This window comes from Denticeps clupeoides, unplaced genomic scaffold (genome assembly GCF_900700375.1).
Source record: "Denticeps clupeoides unplaced genomic scaffold, fDenClu1.1, whole genome shotgun sequence".
NCBI lineage: Eukaryota > Metazoa > Chordata > Actinopteri > Clupeiformes > Denticipitidae > Denticeps > Denticeps clupeoides.
The window spans coordinates 83,941-104,112 of NW_021629732.1; the positions used below are offsets into that span (position 1 = coordinate 83,941).

At 43.5% G+C, this 20,172-nt stretch overlaps 1 protein-coding gene and 1 pseudogene across 1 annotated transcript; both read right to left on the reverse strand.

Annotated features, from left to right (window-relative positions):
* Positions 1–772: 772 nt before the first annotated feature.
* Positions 773–2,199, reverse strand: LOC114773089 (uncharacterized). Its single transcript, XM_028965615.1, has 2 exons — positions 2,169–2,199; positions 773–1,637 (listed from the first exon to the last, which is right to left on the reverse strand). Exons 1-2 carry the CDS (start codon positions 2,197–2,199, stop codon positions 787–789), a joined length of 882 nt encoding a protein of 293 aa, XP_028821448.1. The 3' UTR covers positions 773–786.
* A 660-nt stretch (positions 2,200–2,859) lies between these two features.
* On the reverse strand, positions 2,860–13,954 carry LOC114773095 (interleukin-1 receptor accessory protein-like; annotated as a pseudogene).
* Between the last annotated feature and the right edge of the window lie 6,218 nt (positions 13,955–20,172).

Sequence of the window (20,172 nt, forward strand, 5' to 3'; positions counted from 1 at the left end):
GTATATCGCCCAGAAATGGCAGCTTTCCTGCTAGTTTGATGTTGCAACGGGGAACCTCCACTATTCCCCAGGTGACCTTTAGTAGACATCTGTCACTCTGAAGTGTGGTTACGAACCATTCCATCTTACTGCAGTCTTATATCCAGTCCCATTTTTTAAACTCACTCCTTTATGTGAAAACATTTGTTTGTACCAAATTCCAACCGGCAGTTTGTATTATTTCCTGTAAGCCAGCATTTTATCACAACTAATGAAAAATTCTGTTGTTATTATTATTACTTACTAGAAATGCAGATATAAGATGGATTAATTTCCTTCCATCAGATTTTAATGCACTAAAGGCCTGTCTGACTCTCTCTAAATCTCACAATCTCCTTGTGACTTCAAGCAAATGTTAGTGATTTGAAGCCATTAAAAAAGTGCAGGCTTTGCCAACATCCAGCCTCGCCAGCGCCACTTTCGGCCACGGATGTAAATAATTATATGATTAAGTATCACGGCAGGAAATCATCGCAGTTCCAATGAGGAAAAATATTAGTGTAAAACATTCTTCCCCAGTAGAGTTTTATGCGTTTGCATAAATATAGAAACTGCACACACAGTGAAACCGCACTGGCGGAAGGGGGAAGAGTGCATCTTACTTTTAATGCGGTAGAAGGCTGACATCTGTTGTCTGTCTGAAGCACAAGCACGTGATTTACGTCAAGTAACTGGAACAGTAAATATAATATTGGGATAATATTCATTGCAATTGCCAGTGCAATGGATAAGTGGGGAGCTTCTCAGTTAAGAGTTGCTGTTCTGAGCAGCACAGTCATGGCTTCTGTTGCTGTTGTTGTTAGGCTGGTCGTTGTCCGCTTGGTCATCGGCACCCTTGTCTCTGACAGTCTGCTCAAGATCCTTCTGGTTCTGGTTGATCTGGTCTGAAGGAGGGGCGTGAATGGGTCCACTGTTCATTATTGGAATCCCCGCTGTCCCATTGGCTGGTGGCTGATTTAGCTGAGCTTTGCACATGGAGTCTTTCTCACTGCGGAGTGTTGTTTGGCTTTTGTTGAAGCTCACGCAAACTCTGCAGTTCTGATTGGTCAGCTCCCTCTGGCTCCGCACACAGCTTCCATTCACTCCCCTCCAGCTTCTTCCTTGGATGGAGCGTCGACCCTTGTCGCCGCCCCGCTTTCTCTCAGTGCCGCGGAGCGCTGGTGCCCTCTGGGGACGAAGTCGCGCCAGCACGGCCAGGTCGGAGTGCGTGGAGGTGCTGTCAATCATCCTCTTCCCCATAGCCAGCGGCCGCACCGGCATGGCCAGCCTGAGTAACTTCCAGAAGCGCGAGCTCATGGGCTGGGAGCGTGGGCCCTTCCAGGCGATTGTGGTGGAGGAGCGGCGCAGCTGGTGGGCCTCGGTGCAGGAGCCGCACAGGGAGCGGTAGCGCACGGTGATGACCTGGGCGTGGCAGGTGTGGTGGAGGTAAAGGCACAGACGACCCTCTAGCAGACTGACGCTCTGCTGCTGTACGTACGCCGGGCTCAGAACCACCAGGAGCCGGCGGCTCACCTGCATACAGCTGAGCACGGCATCAGCTACGTCTGCAGGTGGAGAGATGAACAGCAGACACAGAAGCCTGACGCCAGAGGTCAACACTCCACATTTAGTAAGTTAAAGTTGCTCCTGATCGCAGCTAGATTCACATTTACGGCATTTACCACATGCCCTTGTCCAGAACGACAATCGTTAGTGACAGAGACAGGCCAACTGGAGACACTCAGGGTTTAGTGTACCAGGGTGGTAGCAGCCTTGTGGGCAACACACTCACCTATGAACCAGAAGAGCCAGGTTCACACTTACTACCATTGTGAGCAAGACACTTAACCCTGAGTGTCTCCAGGGGGACTGTCCCTGTAACTACTGATTGTAAGTCACTCTGGATAAGGGCATCTGATATATGCTGTTAATGTAAATGTAAGTGTCTTTATCAGGGGCACAATTTTGAATGAAATTATTCCATATATTCATTAAATATGTATTGGATAATGAATACATTTGTCCAAACTGACATCTTAAACTAGTGGATTATAAGCAATGGTGCCTTTAGGCTCATGCAAACACACATATAAACATTTATTGAGGCTTATCCTATATAATCCTATATTAAAATGTTTATTGTTGTTTACCTAATGTGTTGCAGAATTTCCTTATTTTCATGAACCAATGATATTATGCGAGTAGAGAAAGAGACCCTGTTATTTCATTCATTCAAAACAGAAAAATAAATGCATTTGCATGTGGTTTAAATACATCTATCAGGAAGCTAAGTTCTTTCTATTAAAAGCCAATTAGACAATGTCTATTTAGAGTCTGCGGTCTTATTTTCCATTCTCATATTTTAGCCAAAGATTCCATATGAATCAACTAATATAACCTTGAGAACTAGAAAGGGGATGTGAAAAGCTACTTTTCTCAGTGAAACTGCTACCCAGTGCATTTTTTATGACAGGAGAAAGTTATATTACTTATAATACTTATATAAACATATATTTTAAAAAGCATGTAAATAACAACTGGGGGGAAAAGGGCTGTGCTTTTCAAAAGACTGGGAATATCTATCATGGAAAATTCTGGGGAAAATTGTAACTAGATTGGCTTCTACATGCCAAAATGTGAAGGAAAGGGAACTGACCCAGTCCACCAACTGTACATAAAATCTATTTGTCTGAACGTTTTAGATGAAGTATATGTTGAGGAATGAAATAAATGAAAAAGACATGGAAGACATGAAGATGTATAAAATGTTTTAATATAAATAAACAATGAATAAAAATGAAAATCAAAATAAAGCACCTCCACAAAATGCATAAATCCCTGTAAACAAACTGTAAAGCAGACAAAGTGTAAATTATATAACAGTATAAATTAGATCAGTAGCAGCATAAGAGGCAGCATGATATTACATATTAAGATGGAAATGCCGCTGTAAATTATGAGTGAATGAAGATGTGAAGTGCTAAATTGAGAACAAAAAAATAACGGACGTAATAAAATGTGTATGGTAAGGTCTAGTGAGGTCAGCAGACAGAAAAAATGTAATCCAGTGCAGTTATTTTTCAGGACAGGCCGCAATAATCACACCCGCATTCGCTGAATTAATTTATCGGTAAGTGCAAATGTTGTACTACATCATTTTTTTCCCCTTCCAAAATCGTCATAATCAATTAACCAGGCGTTTCGAAACGTCTTTGTTATTCATTCAGCTGAAAGCACAATTTATTTCATGCTTGCTGAAACCTCAGGCACAGGTAATGCAGAATTAATGGCCTGCATTAATCTCCGACAGTCGCACATTATCACACCTATGGTCGTGAAATTAATAAGCATTATTTCACGAGTGCAGAAGAAATGGACACCAAACATGTCCATTATGTGACATATGACTTTCATATGACCTTCTTTTGCAGTTTGTGTATTGTGTGTCACATTTGTGTGACATTTAGTGTTGAGCTGCAGTATGTGTTTCATCCAAATGATGTGAAACTGAATTACTGCATTGACTAATACTCCAAACTGAGCTCAAAGGCACCACCATTCAGGCCTTAATGAAAGATTCCACCATTTTGTTTTTCGCTGTGACGCCAGAGTCCTCCATGTCACAACTTTTAATCAGTCTGGCAGTATTGCTGTATTTCTCTGACAAGCTATCGGCCTTCCGGAGCGGCAGCTCCACCTGAAGCCGCTTCCAGAAGCGTGAGGAGATGGCGAGGGACTTGTCCCCTTCCCAGCGGATGAATGCCAGCACCACGCGGGCGCGCCTCAACTCCTTCACCCAGCTGCCCCTGCTAATGGGCTTATACTGGACCAAGATGACCCGCAGGCTGCCTCCCCACACCATAGTGTCCAGCCCAGCCCGGAGCTCCAGCAGTGCCTGGGTGCCCTGCAGCTCGTGCTGGGGGCTTACAACCACAATGAGCCTCCGGCTGCGGTTCAGAAAGTTCAGCGTCTCATCTGTTATGACTGGGAGACAAGGAGAGCAGTAAAACAGATATAATAAAAATACATATATAAAATATAATAAAGCTGGGAACACATTCTAATCTGAAAACCAACATTTTTCAGTTATTCTTCAATGTAAGTCTAATTGTAATATTCTGTTATATCTATAAGTAATTATTATTATATTTAAAAAGGAAGGTCTACATTGTTAACATCATAGTATTATTTTACAGATACATTGAATGAAGAAGCAAATGCTAAATATTATAGTAAATATTACTGCAAATATCATGCTAAATTTGACTACTATAGCCACAATACTTTGTTTTAAGCAATATTCCTTGGGCTACATTGTAGTTTTTGTGTACTACAGTCCTTATTTCACTGTCAGTTAAGGTGTATGTGTATAACTGTGACAAATACATTCATTCAAATTTTTAGATTAAAGTATTAATAATTATATTACTCTATTTCACAGATGTTGGTTCCAACAGACATATTCTGGCGTAATAGTAAATCAGCTTTACCACAGTCCTGTGCTATTCTCACCCACCCCTACAACACACCCACACAAACCTCACTTTTGAAAGCACATATGCACCTTTGGCAACATTAAAGCCGAACCTGCCATAAAATATTAATACTTGTTATGTCTATAATGGTGGGGGATCAAGATCACAGTTCAGGCAGCAAATGCATTTCTTTCTCATCTGCAACTATCAAAGAGCACTAGCACATTGCATCGCTCAGTATACTCGACTGCCACCAAAAAGTGGCTACAAGGTGTGATTTCCTGTTGGAAAAAAAACAGTTCATTCTTGGAACCTGTTATCTAGAAAACATCTTCAAAAGCTTCCTAAAGTGACAGCACAGCATCTGTAATAAACCTAATAAGCAAGCTGGATCTTTACAGTGAATTTCGAAAACGTATTTTGAAACAAAGAGAATTTACGGAATACACAACATGGTTATAACCATGCTATAATGTTGCATGTAAATAACACACTATTGATAAATTAGTGGTCACTGACTCGTCGGAAACATTGGTGTGTTGTTAAATATGTTCTAAAACAAATGAATTTTACATTTATGAGTAAAGCAATGAACACCTGACTAAGTACAAATGTATCAAGTGAAATATAAAATATAAAGTGATTGTCATTGTGACACAGTAGCACAGCACACGGCGCACACTGTGAAATGTGTCCTCTGCATTTAACCCATCACCCTTCGGGATTCGGGATTCGAACCGGAAAGCTTCTGATTACGGGACCGCTTCCTTAACCACTAGGCCACCCCTGCCACATGTAACCATCTCATCACTGCACTTCATAGGTTCTCTGATACTCACTTCCTCCAGGCAGGCTGTCTCTGTCGAAAATGCACACGCTATAGCCCAGCTCATTCTCCAGGACTCTCCGTAGCGTTGACAGGACGAATTCTTCCTCTTCGCCATTACGTGCGTAGGAGATATACACGTCATATTCCTTATCATCTAGAATGAGCAACAGCTGAATGCAATACTCTGTTTAAGAATACGAATGAATGACGTTGGGAGACAAAGGCTGGACTGTCACAAAAAAGATTTTTTAAAAGCCGAATCCAGCCCAAACGTGGTTTACCTGTGGATCTTTCATCAGTTCCAAAACTAGCGCGATAGAAGAGCAAGATTTCCAGCCAGAATATGTGGTAGATTACGAACATGCTGATCATGATGACCACAATAGCACCCAGGCCGCAGCCCAGCTCTATGTATGGTTGATATTCTACGAAAAAAAAAAGAAATAAAACAGGAAATGAGCTACTTTGCCAGGCCAGGAATTATTTTCATTGCTAGAATTGTACCATAAAATACGACAGTTAATCTTTGACAATTTACTGAAAGGGTAAATTGCTTTTCCCAGAGGGCCAATTTCCTACACTGGTCAATGTAATGTCAGTAAACGGACTACATGCTTCAACTCTGTGGGAGGAGAAAAAAAAATCAATATCTTCTCTCAACATATCTCCACTCATCACTCATTACAAGCAGACATGACATATGAGACAGGAGAAAAAAAGTTATTTCAGTTGTTCTGCAATAACTGCTTAACCTAAGAAGGGCCGTGTGAGCTGTGATTGATGAGTTTGAGCTCGGCCGTGTGGTGCAGTGTGTGATGCTCTCTCCTCACCCACTCCTCGCGTAGCAACACCTTGCGCGTGGCGTTTCCCCCTGCTGTTGCGGGCGGAGCAGTTATACGTCCTGTGCAGGTCCTCTTTGGTGACGTCCTGGATTCGTAGCTCGACCTCTTGGTCTCATCGCCGTCTTCGTTATTATTATCCTATCTGCTTGAAAGAGAAGTAAATGCAGCACAACGAGATTAATGTTGTATATAACAAAAAACAAATGTATACAAAAAACCCATAATATACAGTATGGTACTATTATTATACAGTAATGCATTATAATCTAAATTCTGAATTTACAGCAGTGTAATTACTGTCTTTTAGCCCAGGTTTGGCCATCAGAATGTGTGTTTTATCCCTACTTCGATTATGAGGGTGCTTATGTGTCAAAAAGACAAATAATAGAGTTTAATAGAGCAAGAGACGGTGGTCTTAAAGGGGCAGCACCCCAAACCCAGAACTACGTATTAATTGAGATTGCTTCAGCAGTTTGGAAATTGACTGTAGAGATTTCTGCCTTCGCTCTGGTTTTTGGTTTTTCGGTGACCGAGCAGCAATGACCTTTTTCAGAAACCACACACCCAGTACTCCGTACACCCTTTCATGATCTTGATACGAGCAGTTTCTAAACAGAACGGATCAAACCTGCTACTGGGCTTTGAAGCGAGGATCTGCCAGCTGACCCACGGCTTTGCCGTCGACGGTCCACCACAGTTCTTTACTGTCGTTCTCAATGTAAGGAAGGAGCGCAGTGCATTTCAGCACAGTTTCCTCACCTGTCCAAGAAACGTGCCCAGTACAACGTAAGTGGCAACGCCACATATCAATCACAGCATGTCACTGCTGCGCTAGGGACAGACACTAAATCGATATGGCAATATATTGTGGTGCATTTTCAATATCCTGGAATCCAGTATGAATGTTTAATACTTAAACTATGCGTGAGAAAAAATAATTACTGTATTGGTTAAAAATTTTATTAATTTAATCTATATGAGTATTGGGGAATAGCAAAGTCAATAAAATTGTCACTGAGGACAGGTGCATCACAGTATCATGTATGAGAGTATCATTTCATCGGACACATCCACCTACCCAGCTTGACCGACTGGACTTTTCCCTCAGCAGGGATATGTATTATGGGCTCCTTGGGTCCTCGTGAGGGAGCTGAAAAGGACAGACGGGTGGATGAGTTCAGTTTATTCTGAATAAATATTCTGAACCCTGGGCAATTATGGCTACGAACACATCTCACCCACTGCTGTCACATTGACAACTCGAGTGAAGTTGATGCCTCTGCCATTGGCCTCATAGCTGACCCACGCAGGTGTGTGGACCCTCATACGCCTTCAGCATGAGATGGACAACAATGCTGTCGCCCTTCACCTCAATGTTCAACAGCCTCTGCTTTAGTCTCTCGCGGCTGCAATACTAACAGGGAAACCGAAAGAGATGGAAGGATTTTCAAAGGCATTTCAATATGACGAAAAACCTTGGGAACTACTGAATACTCACGTAGTACCACGTGACCGAATAGCTGAGGTTGCGGAGTTGGATCATCTGGATGTCGGGCAGGTGAAGGTCTTCCCCTCCTGAACGGGTATTGGTGATGTGCTGAGCAGGCACAGCGCCCTCCATGACGCACTCCATACCCACGGCGTGTTGGACCACCTCCAGCCTCACGGCAATCTTCACACAAGACGTTATGTTTCTGAAACATGCAGTGGCAGCGTGCTGAGCCAGCAACAGAGTAGCATATTCTCTTTGGACACAGAGTCTGGTATTCACTGTTGTCTAGTTACTTGAGAGTGGGCACATGCTATATTGGACAAAATATAATCAGGGACTTTGGGACAAAAACAGGGACAATAATCATACGATATAGACGATATATCTCACAAATTTACACTGTTATACAAGCTGTACACTGGCTACATTGTATCAAACTGTCATATCTTCAGTGCTGGAAAGATATAATAATATACGAGGGGTGTACTCACTTTTGTGAGATACTGTATCAAGATTGGCATTTCTATTGGTTATTAATTATAGCTATAAACCCAGGCACAGGGGACACAGGTGAAAGCATAATTTTGGGAGGGTTGCCCGGTCAACTGTGTGGATCCACTGTGGCGAACCTCTACGGGAACAGCCAAAGGAGGACGATGACAATTTACAATATTCTAGAAACATTATGGTACAGTATTAGACTGGAAAAACACTGTCCTGGTTTCTATAGACACTGCCTCACACCCACCTCAGCATGCAGATATATTGGCCCGAGTCCTGGAGAGTAGCTGGCTCCAGCCATAGCCATTCCCTCTCTTTGTAGTAGTTGGGCAGCTTGAGATTGATGGGCTGCTCCAGGTCCTGGCCTGGGCTGACGCGGTACCAGTAGAGGTTGAGTCCGCTGGCCAGAGACGAGCTGTAGTTGTAGACAGTGGGGTAAGAGAAGAGCGGGCAGTGCAGCCAGCCAGCCTGGCCCTCCAGCACCCTGACAGCTCCCTCTGAGTAAACCCCCCAGTCATGGCAAAGAGGTGCTGCAGGAACAGGGAAGAGACACACATGAACTGAAACGCTTTTCTTCACGGTGTCTGTTAATGTGGTGCAAATACGTAGTGTAGTATGTGAAGTATATGAAACTGATATTTAAACTATATGTCCTAAAAATGTATTCCATTATCCATTATTTCTTCCAGAATGTATTACAGAATGTGTCATTATCTCTAAAACAGACTCCCAACAAATACAATCTGGCAATGTTGGTTAATTGAAAATACAGTTAAAATTGCAGCACATCACCCCACCCTGGTCAGTGGCAATGAGTCTGTTAGTCCTGTTCAAGGTAAAGACTAAAATTCTCTCTGTTCGGAAATGAAACCATTCGAAGAACCCAACACTCGACAGGTTCAAATCCATGCTTAAAACCTTTTGACCAGCATTTGTGCTCATCTTAACACACTATCAGCTTTACTGAAATGTCTGTTCAATTTTGATCTTTTAAACATTTCTACCTTTTTATATCTGTTTCATTTTTATTCCCACTTCCTCATTTTTTTAATGTCTGAAATGTATGAAAGTTGCTACGTAAAAAAAATTAAAAACATCAACTCTGAAAGCCTCTGAATGAGTCTTGGGGGAAAACAAATTGTGTCACAGAAACTGAAAGTCCCACGTGAGTCATAAGCCCAAACGTTACTGGGATCACAGAGCACGGCTCTTTCAATCAATAACCTATTTTAATCAATTTTAACGCCCAGTCTGTCTCCTCTTCCAGCCATTGATTTAGCACATTTGCCTTACACTCAAACACCGCTTAGTGCTGATAGTCCGTCCCGGTTTAACATTGGCTATAAAGACCCAGTAATAGGGTGATTAAATTGATGGCATAAATTGCTTGAGAAAGTTAAAACATTATGGTGACTGAATCAATTACAGCTTAAAATCGTGAAATCAGCAACTGCCGGCGTCAATAAAAATGGGATGTAGCTATATAGCGCGCAGCAAGGCTGCTTTTTTAGACCTTTGTTCAAGTAAATGAATTTTTTTTCCCGCAGTCATGCAGTCATGCAGGGTTCATTAAATTGAGTTACGATCCAGCATCAAAACTGTCACCGGCACAACAACTACTCTAATCAAAAATGTTGCTAAATCACCCACAATCGGACAGAGTGTGTGCACAGACTGAAGCTGCGGGCCGAACGTGGGCAGCTGTTATTTCCCGTGGTGGCTGCGGAGCTCAAGGTGAATTAAGGTAGGCCGAGAGGTGTTTCATCTGCTCCACTCCGGTTAAAGGAATCCAGGGTTTTTGCGGTCGCCCCGTATGTAAGGGGGTGGTGTATCTATGCTACACCGGTCGGCAGTTTGCCGGTAATTGCCCTGTCAGATTCTCTCTGGGTAGGAATTAGTCTTCCTATTAAAAGCTTCTGCATACTGGCACTGCCGTGGAACGTTACAAATGAAACCCTTCTGGAACAATCCATTTCCTGTACAGCCAAAGAAATGTAGTTTTAATTAACCCCACCTTTTTTTTTTTCTTTGGAGGTGCAATCAAAATTCACCTTTGCTACCCGAGGGCTTGGACTAGAGTCACATTGAGGTGCTACAGGAAATAAACAAGCTAGAGGTTATGGACATTCATATATGCGATATCGCTCATTGGGATAGTGCTGCTGTCTGCATGCATGGTCAGTGGTTTAGTCAAATCTGATTGGTCGCGGGACCGAAGCGAAATGAGCTATCTGGAGAGAGGTGATGGTGTGATGTGATAACTGTGGGACATGATGAAATCACACAACGACAGTGAGAGTTATGATAATCGTTGCTCTGTGGGTTCAACAAGAGTCCAGAGCAGCACCCCATCCATCAGCTATGAAAGGCCGACCAATCAGACACCAGAGAGCTGTTCCTGCGCCTCACCTGAGTGGACAGTTGACATCGTGGGCCCTCCATCTACCAACAGGACGAAAGACAGGAGGGCTGGAACGAGGGCAATCCTGCAAGAGTTGAACAACCGCATTACAGGTGCAATAAAATAATATAATATAAAGCATTTTACAGCAGGACACAAACACCAATAATGTCCAAGCAATTAAATCCGAGTAAATAAATAAATAATTGACCCCCAACACAAACGCAATCTACAATTTACCATAAACCACTGAAGGAAGGGAGAGCGCGAGCGATGAGGAGAGGGAAGTGGCAGATTAACCGCACTGTTATTCATCGGCCTTTTATCGATTGTACACTCGCGCATATTTCACTCGATCCGCGAGTGAATCCTCGATCCAAAATCCAGCATTAATGCACACCGCTTAGAATAATACATACATACAAACATTAAGAAATACTGCCACGTATTTGCCTTCACGCATTGTTTAAATGAAAATACACACATCGTCACAAGTGTAATACAATGGGCACTGGAAAAAAAGTGAATAGTGGCTAAACGTAACAAAAATGTAAGTAATCAATGCTAGTTTATCATTGATGTAATGTAAATAAACCAATCAAACCTTCAGTAACCTGGTTTATTTACATTACATCAATGCTAAAATATGATGTGTGACAGATTACTGCAAGTTTTTACTGCAACTTGTATTCCATGAAAGATTTTTTTTACAAATTTTAAAAGAACTGTAACATGTTATGTTGATTTATACACTATGGTGGCCTCTGCATCGTACACATATCAACCACATCTTTAAAACCACACACAGCTTAACACATATTATCTCATGAAATGACACCAGTCAAGGGGTGCAATTCTAGTCATCTGGGTCATCACGTCTTCTCGGCTGCTCCTGTGGTTAGCATTTCTACTCAACGTGGTCCAAAATGGTGACAGTCAGCGACCTGGTGACAGGGACATGGCCATCCAAGGTTCGATGGTGCCATTTTACCTCCGATGTGAGTGCATGATGGACGATTCTGGGTCCTGCATCTGTGTGGATGTTACTTTGAAACACTCTACACTCTACTTCTGGACTACTGCAGGCCAACCTCGGTGGAGATCGTGGCTCTAAAGCCATGTGCTATTTTAGCCCAAGAACATGAACTCACACAACAGGCTAATCAGTGTCCATCACACCACAAAGTCAACAATATCTAACATGCCTAGGGATGGTAGTAGCCTAGTGGGTAACACACTTGCCTATGAACCAGAAGACTACAGAGTCACAGGTTCAAATCCCACTTACTACCATTGTGTCCCTGAGCAAGACACTTAACCCTAAGTTGCTCCAGGTTTGGACTGTCCCTGTGGCTACTGATTGTAAGTCGCTCTGGATAAATGTCTGATAAATGCCGTAAATGTAAATGTAACATTCACACATTACCACCTCAAAAAAAAAAAACATAGAACCCGTGTGCGTCTGCTCCTCTTCTGTTCCATCCCTCTCATGCCTACGTGCATGCCTGGTCATGTCCCTAAATGGCCACCAAAGTTATTCCAATCCATTTAAAACCCCAATATCGCTCATCTGAGCGCCAAACGAGCGCTCTCATTTTCCTAAGATGCATTAGAGCCGAATTAGGCGCAACTACACATTCATTACAGAGTCCAGCCCGGCTAATGGATCGATTAGACAAAGTTTCAAATGAGCCACTGAATTACTTAAAAAGCCCGGCACTCTCTCCCGCGGCCGGGGTTAAACGCCTCACTATTTGTTTAACGCTAAATCGGATTATGCCCTGGGATCGATGGGGAGAGCCTCCCAAGCCTCCAGACGGAGGACAAGAGAGCAGCGCCGGTGGCTCCAGTCAACAGATCGATCGCTGGTAACGACGGTGAGGACCGGGTCACCGTCCACGACAAAAGACAGAGCTGCACGGCACCGGGGCAAAAACATGAAACAGGACGTGGAGAATTCCACGTAAAAGAAAAAAAACGAAAAAACGCACATGACTCACCAACCCAAAGGTTGCAGGGTGGAAATCTACATTAAAACCCTTGTTCGGTTTTACAGAAGGTCAAAGGTTTGATGGGGGTTAAGGCACAATATACATACACGGCAGTTATTTGCAGCTCAAAAGAGGCACAACGGGCGCACTGTAGACATCTGTAAATATTTCCAGAGAGTCGTGGAAAATCCTGTCCTTCAGCTGACAGGAATCCCCACTGGCCGCCGTGGGACCGTCCTGTAATGACTGAATGGAAGAGCGCCTGTCAAATGCACGAATGTGGACGTGAGGTGAGGGATGGACGGATGGACGAGTGTCCATACTCACATGCTCTCATCTGCTCTCCGGCTCGGATGCGCAGGGCAGGGCAGGGCAGGGCAGGGCAGGGCGCGGTGGCGCAGCCGGTGCGGGGAGGAAGGAGCAGGAGAGGAGGAAGAGGAGCAGGGCGCACTGACGCCAGCAAGGACCCCGGGATGATTTAACGGCGCTCCCTGCGCGCCACCGTAAATCGTCGAGGCAAACGGCGGGCGCACAGGAACTCATCCAATCAAAGCGCCACAGCCACAGCCCAGCACCCCCGGGGACGGGACTCGGTCTGCCAACGGGAGGAGGATATTTTGCATAAAACTCACCTGCCCGGCGGATGAATTACGGCCGCGCAGCGAGGTGCGCTCAATATTCAAACTCCGATGGGAAGCAGCGTCCCCGACCTGGAGCAAAAAAAAAATTATTAAATAACCACCAGGCATTAACAATAAGAATGACAAGGTTGTCATACGTTACTTTATAAAGGACCTATTTACTTTTTAAGCTTCAGGGAGGACAATACAGGCTGAAAATCACCATGTTTTATTCACCACAACAAATAATTGATTGGCGATCGAAGAAATAATGTGGGATTACTTGTGGTTAACCGATACTAAAAAAAGAAATGCTATAAGCGATGATTACCATATCTATATATATATAATTTTATGTACATATATATTTCATATATTCAACTTGTATAAAATGGTTCCGAGTCGCCCCACTCACCGAAGCGCCTTCCCTGAGAACTTTAATGCCGGAAGTGTGTGGAACAAGTTGACAGAGCGCCCGGAGCTTTTTCTGTCGAGGCGAACCGAAAGTGACGTCACGACGCCGAACACGCTCCTCCCACGGGGGCCGCGCACGATCTCTCCGGGACGGACCGACTCTTCCCCTTTAAAAAAAAAGACTCACTGTGCTGTCGTTTATCCCAGATGAATCGTCGGCCTGCATCTTGCGTATGAAATCTAGCTGAACTGACGAGTGCGCGTTTGCCCGCGGTCTGAGCCGACTCTTGACGTTCAGTGGGAAGACTCGATTCTTTTGATTCGTTTGCGAACGACTCGTCACTCGGGCCTCTCACCAGTTGCTTCAAATGAATTGTACTTCTCAGAATGGCATGACAGTTTAAAACGTATCTGTTACACAAAAAAAATGGGTGATTTCGACATTTCCATGATCTCGACAGGAAGAGAGTTGGCAAATATTACCTCACACATCCTGGCCTGTTCCTGACTGTGTGTCTATCCGACAAAAATAAACAGGCTACGTATTTTCACAGAGAAAAAGCATACACGTGCATCTAATAAATAGTGTATTTTTAAATGATCTAAAATTTGCTCATATTGTGTCACTGTGATATGTTGCACTGCAATCTCGTTTAATAGCATTTTTGGAACTGATCACTAAAGGCGGATTAGAAGATCCCCCACCTGGTAACGGCAGCGCTAGGGTCTGCACATACACCGCGGCCCTGCAAGGTGGCAGCCGGTGAACGTATATTACACCCCACAAGGCCATTACAAGAATGGGATTTGAGTAAGTGCATCACACAAGTGAGCTTTTAAGATCGATCCACTTGTTTTTTTTGCTGATAAAGTACTTTTTTCCCCTATTTTGCTTCATGGTGGAAAGCAGTCTTTACCAGTACCGCATTTTGCAATTTAGACGTGTCAGTGAACAATAAAATGTTAACGTATGGCGGCTGTCCTCCGCTTTATTTACTGGCCTTTCAGTACAAACCTTGAACATCTGTCATAAACCAAACAGGGGCAAAACTTGCCATGCTCTATTGCATTTGCTCTCTTTGTAAACTTGACCTTGAAACGGCCAGAACTCTTTAATGAGACCACAAAATCGGCTTTATTTAGTCATGGTGCATGGTGGCGGTGGATAGCATGGTCTCATGGCTCCAAGGTTGGGAGTTGAATCCTGAACCCTGGTTGTGTGCTCTCATATCTCTCCAGGTTCTCTCACTTCCCACTTCCTCCCGCCATCCAAAGCCGTACACATCAGTTGACCAGGGTGCAAAAATGCAAATAAATACAGTGCAGACAGAACAACATAGAGTGCACATGATTATGAAGTAATGCAAAACATTACAGATATTGCAATAGATTCTGCAAACATATACATTTTGTTCAAATGAGAAAATAGATTGGAGTTCATTTTAATGGGGGGGGTAACTCCAGCTAGAGGTTCAGTGAATGTCCATGAAAGAGGGGAGAGAGAGCGATAGCCTTTTTCAGCTGCGTGATCTGAGGCCGTGCCGTTCTCAAGACAGGCTGTAATGCAGCCCCACAGGATTCTCTCTTTAAAACGTGGTGAGGACGGGGTGGCAGGTGAGCACTCCTCAGTCTCCACAGAAAGTAGAGAAGAAGAGCAGCTGGTGTTGAGGGTCCACATGAGGCTCTTCGTTATGTGAACACCAAGAAAGTTGGTGCTCTGGACGATCTCCATAGATGAGCTGTCAATACAAAACGGGACTAAGCGGCAATGGAAAGTGAGTCGTTTCCATTTTCCATATAGGTCACAAGTCAGAAACTGTGTGGTATGGGCTTACTGTCACAACTTTGTTACCTGATGCTCCAGTAACTCACTACTGAGTTCTGTTACAAGTTTTCCTTGCTCACTTTCATTGACCATTGATTAAGCCACAGTATGGTTGCGGGTGCTGGAACCCATCTTCATACTTTGGGTGCAGGGCAAGGAGTCTCAGGCCATGACAGGATGCACACACTCACATCTACAGCCAATTTAGGTCACCATTGCACCTAGCCTGAAACGCCTTTGCATGCTGCGACCCAGATTGAGTCGTGAGGCCACAACAGCATCCGCCACATGCACTTCACTTAATAACTGTGCAAAACAGTGCATTTGTGACTTTGCCACAGTTCTTCATTTTACTTCTCATTCTTTTTTTGTTTAAAATCTTGAGAATACAGTCCACATAATCAGGGCCGGTTCTAAACAGGCATATATGAGGGGACAGCCAGAAAAGTGTATAGGGGGCACATGGTGGCAACAGAGGCAGGAAAGGGGTGTGGTGGGGTGCTCTGGATAGCTGTTAACTGTTTGACATGAAACTGGATTGCACATTGTCAGGCCTCTATCCTAAGACCTGTCCAACTTGGGTGTCCCACATGAAGACTGAGCTTATGGTTACTGAGGCACACAAACCCCCCAACCACGATAAGGCGGCAACCCCCCAGAGGGGACACTAAAAAATTTAAAACAAAAAATTTATAAACCTTTTTCCAATCAAAGTAGGCCGTTTATTCAATTATTTGAGATGGTACTTCTCGTGACAGCTCTTCAAAAGTCAAACAAGAAACTAATATTAATTCATGAGGATGCTTAAATAAGCAAAAAAAATCTATATCAGCTGCTTCCAGGTGTGTGTTGTTTGCTTGTGTGATTACTATTGAGCTGATTATAATGCAAATAGAACGTCATAAGGGAAGGGCCAGACCTCAAAAGAAAGTCCTAATTTGAACTGCTTTAAAGATTTGTGGAATAGGTTGATGGGTGAAGTTTTAGTACAACTCTAATCATATGCATTATTGTGATTATTGTAATCAGGTAGAATTGAATTTTTGCTGGATGACATGAAATCCATCCAAAAGCTAATAGCCATCACTCAATATGAGCACAGAGAACGCCCTCTTAGAATATAGACAAGATCCTGTTTGGCTGCGCCACTCCTGAGATCGCAGAGGATCAATGCTGCTTTGCTGACTCCTTAATTCTCCCCCTCAGCAAAGCCTGAGGTCAAGGTGAGATGAGAATAAGATTCTCAACAAAGATCAGGATGCGGGGAAAACGTAATATAAGACAGCATGCCAATGGTGACCTATTTCATATCAGATGCGGTGCTCATGTCATGTTAATGGGACTGTGTTCCTGTACTGTGGAGTCGCCATGGCAGATCAGGTCCATGTTCGTTTCTTGCGCCACCTAGTGGACGAGAAATGTTCTGCTTCACCCTTCTAAATGGTTTGCATTTTAAAATGATACTTTACTGAGCTTTCATGGAACAAAATGTTTTTTGATTTATGTAGAAAATGAGAATATTGATGTGTTTTAGACATATAGAGATGTCTATATTTGACAAATTGCAGCAGACATTTACTTATTTTTTGTGGAGCACAGACCACATGTCACGCCTCCCCCCAAACATCACCTCCTGGCACCACTCCTCTGTTCTTCAGTTGTGCACCTCCACAGTGCGGTGGCAAACAATAACCAGCGGAGGGCGATCTTATCTGCCCCCTGCAGCAAGTTATTCTGCATCTTTTTACTTCCACCTATCGTGCAAAATTATGCACCAAGCTCATAACTATAGTGTTCTTTTCGATTCTCAGATGTCCTGGTGCCCTTCTAAAGCACTGGAGGAAGGTTCATATCATTAACAGACATCTAATCCATCGCAGAGGTACAATATTCCATTTCCTTCCTTCCACAGTTTCCTCCATCGACTCTCTCTGTGTCAGCTCTCCCTGATACAGATCAAGATCTGCACCACCTGCCCCAACATACTGCTTCACCTCTGAGACACTATAGTTGTGACCCCTGAACACACACACACACACCTTCAGACGCTCCTATCTGATGACTGGGGACGTCTGCTGAGTGAGCATCACAGGTCTATTATGATCCTGTGACCTGGAGCCACAAAAAGCTGAGGCAGCCGGATGGTACAATGGAGCGGCCGTCCTTCCACGGCAATCCAATCATCACAGAAGTGTGGGACATCGGCCACCCTGTTCTTTTACATTTTACAGCATTTATCCGACGCCCTTATCCAGAGCGACTTACAATCAGCAGGGACAGTACCCCAGAGACACACAGGGTTAAGTGTCTTGCTCAGGGACACAATGGTAGTAAGTGGGGTTTGAACCTGGGTCTTCTGTGTCACCCACTAGGGTACTACCAACCTTTTATGGTGAAAGGACAGCAACTCAGTCCAATTAACAGCAGTGCGCAGGTGGCTCACACGAGGACAATTTTATTCAGTGCGAGATCAAACGGCTCCCGCTGTCAAGCGAGTGTAGGAGTAGTTGTGAAGTAAGCTGCCTAAGGCTGATTAAGACAAATATTGCCACGCAAACACTAGAATCAACGCGGAACCTTCTTTATTTAACGCTTGTGCCCGTTAGGACACATGCGACATTTAATAAAATCCCCTCTGAATGCACATCCTCTCCTCTGCGAGCATTCAGATGTTGTCTTTATTCTCCTGCTGCCCACATGGAGAAAGAAGTCTAATTTTAAGTTCTCCGTGGATGAGGAACATCGGGCTGACACGATTGTCCACGTTCAGTTCCGACTTAATACTTTGTTTTATTTTCAGCTGCCTTGACGGTCAGCTTTTAATGCGATATGTGGGACATTGTCATGTCTTAACTGTGACTAGGTGAAAAATATTGCTTATGTTTATAACACTCATATTGAATTGCAGTCAAACAATGCTTAAAAAATGAGTGCTAAAGGTACTAATTTAATATGTTAAAATGGTAAAAACAAGCCCAAAAGATCAAAAGAATATGGAAATAACACATTTGATTTTATTCACAATACGTATGCGTTGCCTTGTAGTGACAGCGGTGTTAGCATCGCTAACCAGCTAAAACGCTCTACGGCCTGTCAGCAACTATCAAGGCTAATCTCTTTAGCAATAGGAGTTTATTACTGAAAAAATGTTTCATGTGTGTTGATACTAAAGTACTTCAAACACTAAATATGAATTGTAACACTGTCTTAAGTTCTGATTTGACACCGCTGCGGCATTACTTGGCACTCGCCGCAAGGCCCTGCTATGCTAGGCGCACTTTATGTTTCCGCAGGAAATATGGCAGCCTTGCTGAAAGGAACTGTCCACAGGTTATTACAGTAACAGGTTGTCGGCAAATGGACCACTACGCGCATTAATGGTCTTTCCCTGCCTCTGACTAGGTGCGGTGCGGCCGTTGTAGTGTTTCGGTTTGTACAGACGGAGGAAGACAGAGCGGATTCTCTGATCCCAGCCATTTTCATGCTCCGGGCGGGGCAAGAGCATCCAGACCTGCGCCTCTTTCTATCCGAAAATCATGTTTTTTGGAATTGTGTATATAGTTGTGTATATAGTCATTTTTTCATTATTAAGTGTGCTTCTCAGTTTTGAAGTGAAATACTCTGATGAAGCAAGCATTTGCTCGGTGGCCAAATCTTACACATTGTACCTTTAAGCATCCCTTCTGAAAGCCATCTACCCATGAACAACTATCTATCTACACAGAAACCCCAAGTTAGTGCGTTCCCAAGTCCTGAGATCAGCAGCTGCTGTGGTTGAAGGAGGAGGCCTGAGGGCTGCAGTGTGCAAGGGCTGCAAGGACAGGTCATCCTTGACCCCTGTATGTCCTGCGTCTTGGATGCAGAGGGCGGAGTGCCTCTTGGATTCATTTTCAACATAGCCCCAGTGGTTGGCCTGGCGGGTTGCACCATGTGCTCTGCAATGTGCAGTGTTTCACAATGACAGTGACCACACTTAAAAATATAGTCTCTGAGCATCTACAGCTACGTGAGAGGTCATTTTTTTTGTTAATGTGTTCAATGTTAAATAATGCTAAATAGAATTTTAGAAACCTTTAGGTTGTATCAAGTAGTATCAAATGGGAAAGTGAAACTATGAGTGTAAAACTATGAGTGCAGATCATTAAAGACCGGAAATATTAGTGATGCTACTTTTGACAGCCTTTCGGAGCTGCCATTTTATTTATAGGGCTGTAAAAATAGCTTTTTAAGTGCTGTCCCCCTTTGACAAAACAGAGCTTCATCTAAGGTTGCTCGTTTGTGGTTTTGTAACATCCCTGTCACCATGACGTGGAGATTCATTTTCATGTTGTACACAGGAAAGCGGCCCTTGTTTGTATTGGACCATCATGAAATTTTAACAGACATCTCCGGCACTCCAGGAGAAAGATGAAGGGAACACGGCCCCAAAGAGGGCTGGCAAAGAGCAGTTTATTTATACCTGCATCATGCCGTCCTCAAGACATGACAGGAGCTGTGCCTGTGTTCTAACGGGGGGAGAAAGAAACTTTCAACCAGTCAGATCTCTGCTGGATTAGATGTGTTAGAATTAGCCTAGATAAAGTGGTAAATATTTAAGAAATTCATTAAGCAGTAGATGCTCTGGTTAAAATTGTTGAATTATCAAATTAAATTATCTTATAAACATCAAAAAATTACATTTTTGTTTTAATACTCAACTTCTTAAAATCCTGTAATTCTGACCATGGGACACCCAAGTGAACAATTATATTCAACTTAATTTCC